Source organism: Xiphophorus maculatus, chromosome 7 (assembly GCF_002775205.1).
Source record: "Xiphophorus maculatus strain JP 163 A chromosome 7, X_maculatus-5.0-male, whole genome shotgun sequence".
Classification (NCBI taxonomy): Eukaryota; Metazoa; Chordata; class Actinopteri; order Cyprinodontiformes; family Poeciliidae; genus Xiphophorus; species Xiphophorus maculatus.
The window spans coordinates 25,622,639-25,630,830 of record NC_036449.1 but is presented as its reverse complement, the minus strand read 5'-3'; the positions used below and the strand labels follow the sequence as shown (position 1 = coordinate 25,630,830).

Sequence of the window (8,192 nt, the reverse complement as noted above, 5' to 3'; positions counted from 1 at the left end):
TTATAGATTTTACAACACATGAGTGTCTCGGGCCTCCTGAAGGTGCACTAGAATACTGTTAATGTTGCATCTGCATGTGTGCCATTTAGAAACAGGGCTGGAAAGGACCAAACTGTCCAAGAAAAACATCAGGCATCCAGATTCCTAGTTCAAACACTAATGGAAATGGAGCTAAAAAGAGGAGAAATTTTCCTTTCTATCACTAAGTTTGATAAAAGCTTAAGTTAGGTTATGTGGCAAATCAGGTATATAATATATTTATAGATTTTAATTTATAATTACTAAAAAAAAACTTTATAGTTACTTTTTTAAGCAATTTAAATCATAATTTTATTAAGACAATACAATAAAGAATAAAATATGGAAATGAAAATATGTTTTTCTACTTGATTGTATTTTTGCAATACATAACCAGTTTTCAAAAATGATTAAAGCAAATTCCATGGTTTTTAAGACTAATCTATTTGTTCACAAAGTCACTGGTTATAAAACCATTAGCCCACAGGTCATGTTTTAAATCATTGTGAAATTAACTTTAGCAGCTATACCCTTAGGGTGTGGTCTGAAACCAGAACTTCAAGTAACTCTGGACCTTCCACTGTGGCTCTTAATAAGTTTGTGAAAGAATGATAAAGTTGAGAAATGTTTTAAAAGATTTTTGTAAAAAATAAATGCTGGGATTGGTGCTTTTTGTCTTCAGATCGCAAAACTACTTGCTTTATCATGTAATCAAATATGATAATTAAAGAAGTTGCATGAATTCCCTTTCATAATAAAGTTTCATGAGTTTCTTTATGTTAAAACCCTAGAACAAATTTGTTTTTCTTTCATTTAAAAATCAAAACAAATTTCATGATGTAGATATTACAAAAATACTACATTTTACTTAGCTGGACCAAAGCCAAAAATAAGTCTTCTGGTTGTAATCCTTATCTGTTTCTGACAATTACGTAGCAAACCTTTGGCCCTTACTTTGCCTTTATGGTTTGCTGGAGTTCCTTTGTTTTTAATTTCCCACCCTTCCTGTTACGGTGAAGTGGAGTTGTTAGCTAAATCTGATCTAGCGATGCTTGTGCGTTTTACTCTGATACTCAGAGGCATTGTTGGTTGGACTCATTAACTGCAAGTTGTTCAAGTCGTGTGGCTCACGTCACCTCCTCTCCGCCACTGTTCTTCACTGCTGGTATGCTGTGCTTGGTTTCCTCTGAACATCAGACTAAGGATTGATGGGTGTGTTTGTGTATGCGCATACATATAATAGCTTCTTAGTGAGTAACATTTTCTCTTTGTTTCATATTCCTTTCAAACTATTATATAAATACCTGTTTGGCAAGTTTGGCTAAAAGAAAACTGACAAAAGGGAAATCATAGAGGCGAGCAAGCACAGATTCTTGCTTCATGCTGACAAGGTAAGACATCCACCATAAGTTTTATCAGAAGACAAGAGTAGGAGAATTTTGAGTTGTCTTCTCTGTGTAAACATTCATGTCGTCTTTACAACATGAAAAGCTGATTAAAAGATTGCTGGATTTGTAAAGAACTTGCACAATTATGGCTGTACTTGTTAATTTCTGACAAAAATGCAATCATAAATTACTGAGAAGTAGATTTCTATGTGAATCATCATTTGTGACACAAATTATGATTTCTCCATTTTGAATGTTGAGAAGGAAGCAATTGTAATGTGCACAAGAGTGCTCTACAAGGAAATTGTTAAAGAGAAGATGTTTATCACATCCACTTTAAGGAAATGCTTCAAAATGTTTAAAATTGCTGCTATTTTTACCACAGGAATTCCAGGCTTGTCTTACTTGTTTAATGATTAAAGATTGAATATCTTTGAAGTTAACCCCCAACAAGGTGTGTGATTGCAGAGAAGAAATTAGTCTTTTTTCTCTGACATGTGCACGACACAGACACCATTGCTAGCCAGTTGGGTGTCCTGAGTACAAATGCTTTGTGTTGCTCACCACCCTGAAATTTTACAATAATTCGGAATTATTCTGAGTTTATTTCCCTCTACTTAGAGCTGGAAAATTAAGACTCACCAAAAAAATGCGTGGGATTGAAATGAGGAAATAAGGGAAGTCTATTGATTTCTATTGAAGTCTATTGATTTTATGAGTTCAGGAAACTGAACTCATAACTCAAACATGCACAACACTTGGTCCTTCATGCCTACCGTAGAAGCAGTTTCTCTTTCTTGCCAACACATTTCAGATTGCTTAGGACCTGCATCAATTGCTTACAAAAATTCTCTGCTGTTTTATATTATCATTTGTTCATGTCAGTCAAAATGGACTACGATAGTGAGCTGAGCTAAATAGTCATTCTCTCTAAAACTAATTATCCCCATTTCATTGCTTGAGTCATTACAAACATAAATGTTGAACTTGTTCTTAAGATCTGTTGATTTTATGCATTTTCTTATTCTTTCTTAAAGATGTCAGCAATTCCAAAAGATGTTTCTTACGTTTGCTTTATATGAATCCATACTTTATTTTTGTACAATGTTGTGAACAAATTAGAATTGCAGACAGCATATAGAGTATAATTGTGAAGCATATTTTTTAGTGTCTGATACTTATTTACCAATAGTTGTGCTAATAGAGTCTACTGTTGTTTTGAACATTTTCAGATAGTGTCAAAAAGATCTGACTTCCTTACATTAGAAAACACTTCCAGAGTGAATAATCATAAACGTGGTGTCAGTACTTTTTATAGTGATGAAATTGACACTTCATCGGTATGAATATGTGGTTTTGAGGAATGAACTATCCATTACAACCTTTGCAAGTATCAACTAGGTTTTGCAGTAGGTGTGTGAGAAATGCAACAAAGAGTCTGAGAAAAAGGTCAAAAATCATCAAAGTCTTCAGAACTTCACATTAAGTATATTATTCTAGAATAAGACTTTACCACTGCCGTTCAAAGTAAATCATTTTTGAAGAACAGCTGTAACAGACTCGACATAGGATCATTTCTCATGTCTTCACTGCTTAATATTCTTCATATTTTTTTATTAGTTCAAAGCACTTTAGTGTTGGCTCAGTAGCTCATGCTTCGCTGTATTTTTTTATTTATTATTTTTTTTGCCTACAATCGGTCAAATAATTCCTAAGATCTTTGTTTATTCTGTCTTTGACGTCACTTATGCCATAGAGAGAGACCTGTGTGCGCGAGGAGTGAGACCTGATATGGGAAATAAACGAACGATAATTCAAGGCGTGTGCGTACCTGCCAAACCTGAAATGTGTATACTGGGCTAAACAGCCCTTAGAGCAGGAAGGTTCAGGTTGAGCTCAATGAACAGACCACACGGTGGAGGATTCTTCCTCTCATTGGGTAAAATTCTTACTTTTGTATTTAATTTATTAACACGCTTTCTACACTTTTCTTGTTATCGCAATTACTATAATTGCAATAATTTGTAAGGAACTTGGTGCCCTACGCGCAGTGCGTCATGCGCGTGGGCGGAGCGACGCCACACCTGACACCTGACATGTTAAAGTTAAACAGGCGATTATTACTGTGGTTTTCTCAAAGGTCGGGGAGCGATGCTTCGCTGGGTCGTGCTTGCTTTGTTCATCAGCCTCTGTGCCATTGCTGAGGCACAGAATAAAAAAAGGTGAAGACTGCGACTGCGCCCCTGTCAGAGGTGAAGTCAGTTTGAGCAGATTGATTTCATCACAAGACTGAATGAAAGTCTAAAATTAGCTTGTCTTGTTTTTGCTTTTTTTTCTTCTTCTTCTCTTCTTCTTCTTCTTCTTCTTCTTCTTCTTCTTCTTCTTCTTGTTCTTCTTCTTCTTCTTCTTCTTCTTCTTCTCTTCAGGATGGGGGAAAAATATAAAATGGGTCAAAAGTTTGAAGAGGGCCCTGTCAGAAAGTGCCAAGAGGTAGGACTTTAAACCCATTCTTTGATGCATGATAAGATTATCTTCTTTTCAATGTAGCTTTTTAAAAAAATCACATACAGGTAAACAGTTGGCTTTATAAAATCATTAATCATGTAAAGATTGCCATTGCCAGCTTAATTGTCAATAGATTAATTGCATTTACACACATCAGTGTGCTTACTGTGCTGAAGAACCCACCGAGTTGATTCACTGGTTTTATTTTCGCAGTCAGAAACCACTGATGGTCATTCATCATCTAGACAACTGCCCACACAGTAAAGGTACCGTAGAACTTTGGTTTTGTTTTGCTTTGTTCAATGAAAAAAACAAATATGACATGTATAGATGCAGACCTGCACACCCTCTGTCATTGTGGCTCCTTTACTTCACGGGGAGTTCAGTGCTTGTGTCCCTGATTCCCTGCAGTGTACTTAATGAAGTATGTTGGATTTCTAGTTATAAATCACTCAGTTGGTTTTCTAGAGGCAGGCTCGGTGGAAGTCTCAACAACAGAGCAGAGCTGCAGAGCAGAGCTGGCTCTTAGTTTTGTTCTATTAGCATTCCTTGTAAAGAGGTCTTAAAGGCCTGTAAATCAAATGTGTACTGTCTGGTGAAAAGACGTTTATTCAGTGGAAGAGTATAAGAATCCTATGAGATAGAAACACCAGATTTTGTTGTACAAAGTACTGACAGACCTAGTCTTCTGTAACTGTTTCACTGGTGGTCCTAATGGAGAGAAGGGTCTTTGAGGAATCTTTTTCTCTTGATCATCCAGAGACTTGGGTCATCTATTTATTTTTCTTCATCTCTTCTCAGTATTTTGTATAGGATTTAGGACTAAAGACTGAGATCTCTATGAAATAAGGCTAATTTTATGTCAAATGAACCATTTCTATGTTAATTTGTCCATTTTTTTTGGATCATTATCCTGCTAAAAGACCCAATCATGACCCCATTTTCAGTTTTCTAGCTGAATTGAGCGGATTTTTATTTAAAATCCCCCTAGATGCCCTATATCTTAACAAAGTTCCCAGAAACACAGATTCCTCACAGTACTGTAACATGTTTTGATTGTGCAATACCCAGATTTAAATTAGTTAAATTTAAATCTGGGTATTGCACAATTAATTCAGGGTTTTCTTCTACACATCTTTACCAGGAATGCCCACAAGCGTGTAGAGCACTGTAAATTTAAATTCAACTGTCATACATTCACATTTAGCCCTCTATGGCATGGCGTTGCCCTCAGGCAACAAACCACATAGCTGTACCTCACATTGCTCCTTTATTTTATTTTTTGGGGGGCATGATTTTTGACATATTTTTGTCCAAAAAAAAGTTTTTTTATGAATATAGTTTTTGTTTGATTTGTATTTCATTTCTCATAATCAGTGTAGACAATCTTGGTGTTCTAGACCAATGTTACCCTGAGGCAACAAACCCAAATCTGGTTCCAGGAGGTGTCAGAGTCCGATTTATGATTGACATGTAATTAGGGACCACCAAGCTCCCAAAGAATGCAGGAAAATAATTCTTCCCCACAAAAATAAAAAGTCATGCCATAGAGGGTTAAAGGTTAGTGTACTTTAAAAATGTCCTGTAAAATGTGTTTTTCATTTATTGTTTTTGTTGCATTATTGTACTCATTACTATCATATCATATCCAGTTAACTACTCAGACTAAATATAAGTATTTTAACAGCTCTGAAGGAGGCATTTGTTGCTGATAAATCCATCCAGAAAATGGCCAAAGATGACTTCATCATGCTTAACGTGGTGGTAAGTAAAATATTATACATACTCTGAAGAGAAACTATGTAAAATATTACTGGTCATGACACTTCTAGATATGTTATTATTAATGCAAAATTTTGGAAAATCTATTCAGATTAGTGCTAATGTTTATTTAGGTATGTACTGTAAGCACAATGCTTTCAGATTCTATTTTGGTTCTGTGTAAATTACCACATTTATCATTGGCGGTTATTATAATTGTTGTGATTATTGTTCTTCTACAGGAGGAAATTGGGGACAAGCATCTGGCTCCTGATGGCTATTATGTTCCCAGAATCCTCTTTGTTGGTAAATACTCCCATCAATTATTATAATACGAATCAGTGATGTTAATTGCAGCTCTGAGAAAATCAGAAGTAAACATCAGAGAGGGATTTTATGCCTAATTAAATATGATCATAACACAGAGTACATGAATGTGAATGAGAAGAATACATTTTATCCATTTAAAGTTGTTTTGATACTTCATGGGTAAATTCTGGGGGGAAATGTTTCCTTTTACTTTTTCCCCCACAACGTAAATGTTGAATAATACTGGATTTGCAAATGCAGAAATTCTCTGAGTGGCTCTGCCATATTCATGCTTCAGTGCGTAGGCTGCAAAGATATTTCAATTCAATGTATACATCAACATCTTACTAAAATATTTGGGACTTTAAGAATTTTTGGTGGCTATTTAGTGTTGCTTCCAACTTAAAACAGCAAAATGTCTCATGGTGTGCAGCAGGTAAAGTATATTGTAGTTACTTTTTTGTTCCAAAATTGTCAGAATGTTCCTGAACTCTCCTAAGTGTGTTTTAGCCATTTTAAGTTACAAACAAATGTGTGGTTGTCCTGTTTAAAAAAAAATTAAAGGGATTTTTGTTTTTATTGTTTACTCATATTTCTAAGTATTGTTAAAAAAATATGTTAATATAAATTTGTACAGATTATATACCATATAATATATATATATCTATATATATATATATATATATATATAACACTTTCATGTGATTTCTAATTTTCTCACAAGTCTATGTGCTACTAACTTGATGTAACTCTTCTGCGGAATAGCATTTTGCTATAGTTTCCCATCATCTTTTGTTTATTCTGCTATATTATTCCCATGTTCTTCTAACTGTCATATCTTTAGCTGATCATTTGTGTCATTCTGCAGATCCATCTCAGACTGTTGCGCGCAGATATTGTGGGGAAATACGAAGAGCGTCTCTACACCTACGGCCCAGATGAGATGGAGCTCTGTGAGTGACCGTTAGCTCTCACTTTGACGCTGTTTGCTCTTGTTTAATAGGGTGAAAACATGCAAGGAGAATCCCTATGTCCAATCTGTAAAGTAATATTTACATGAACACTATGAAGGTTGAAATATTCTGAGATAACTACTTAGGCAACACTTTGAGTGTATATTTTGCTTTTTCAAATTACACAGGAAAATATTATCATATTCTTTGTTGTCCAAAGGAATCCACATGTAGATATTTAGCTATAGTAGCTTGAACTTAAGTGAAAGTGGGCAATTGATAGTAAAGGCTCCAGAAAAAACATGTAATTTTTTTTCCCAAGGGTTGTTAAAAGGAAATAAAAAGTGATGCAACAGTTATTTCTGAGTAGCAATGTTGAGAAAACTATTTCATACTCAAGCCGGGAGTTAGCTGTTCTTTGACATTGTGTTTTAGCAAAGTGAACCTCCTGTTGACAAGTGTGCAGTCTTCAATAAATGTGGATTATACAAACTGTTGCACAGCAGATGTACCTGCAGCTTGAATTAATGAACTGTCCTGTTGGTAGCTCAGTATCGGAGCTCTGATGTTTCTGTTCCTGTCCTCTGTTCTTTGGCAGTGGCAGCAAACATGAAGAAAGTCAAACTCCTGCTGCACAGTGAACTCTGACGCAGCTCCGCTTCTACCAGGTTGCTCCTGCAGAAAGGCCAGCACTGAACTGTTACATGGTCTTATAGAGCTCACTTAAACCAACATTAAAGAGAAGCAAGTGTTATTTTATTCATGCATTTGTAATATTTCGGTTGCTGTTCTGCAGTAGTGCTTTTTTATGTCGAGAAATGGCTGCATACCTCAGAAAAAAGTGGGAAAACAACTTCAAATGTCAAGTTCTTTGCAATGTGTTGTTGTGTCTTAACCACATTGAAATAAATGCAATTTCAATGAAAAGCTTCAACTTTATTCTATTTACTCGCATTAAAATCTTAAAATTGTATTTTCTTAAGGGTTGTTAAGAAAAGAAAAAGGCAAATTTACCACCAACTTTAATGTTTTCAAAGCTCTGGGAGTTTAAGAGTCAAACTAAAACTGAAATAGGAGCACAGAGTTACCAAAGATTAATAAAATATCTAACCTTCATTTTGTTAATAACAAATAAACAATTAATTCTCATTTCACAGAACCTGGAAACAATAGATTGTAGTTTTTTGGATATTGGCATTTTATCCAACACTAGGTGGCAGTGTGATACAGCTAGTTAAAGTAGACCATATGAAGACAT

General features: G+C 35.1%; 1 protein-coding gene and 1 long non-coding RNA gene across 2 annotated transcripts; both read left to right on the top strand.

Moving 5' to 3' along the window:
- The first annotated feature begins 990 nt into the window (after positions 1–990).
- Positions 991–3,621, top strand: LOC111609222. The gene is made up of 3 exons (XR_002752990.1): positions 991–1,409; positions 3,163–3,345; positions 3,547–3,621. It is a non-coding gene; the product is annotated as an uncharacterized LOC111609222 (long non-coding RNA).
- A 231-nt stretch (positions 3,622–3,852) lies between these two features.
- On the top strand, positions 3,853–7,861 carry LOC111609221 (anterior gradient protein 2 homolog). The gene is given in 7 exon segments (XM_023336408.1): positions 3,853–3,896; positions 4,125–4,177; positions 5,599–5,675; positions 5,915–5,978; positions 6,850–6,866; positions 6,868–6,934; positions 7,533–7,861. Coding segments are annotated over 6 exon segments (315 nt in total). The 5' UTR covers positions 3,853–3,896; positions 4,125–4,137; the 3' UTR covers positions 7,583–7,861.
- The last annotated feature ends 331 nt before the right edge of the window (positions 7,862–8,192 follow it).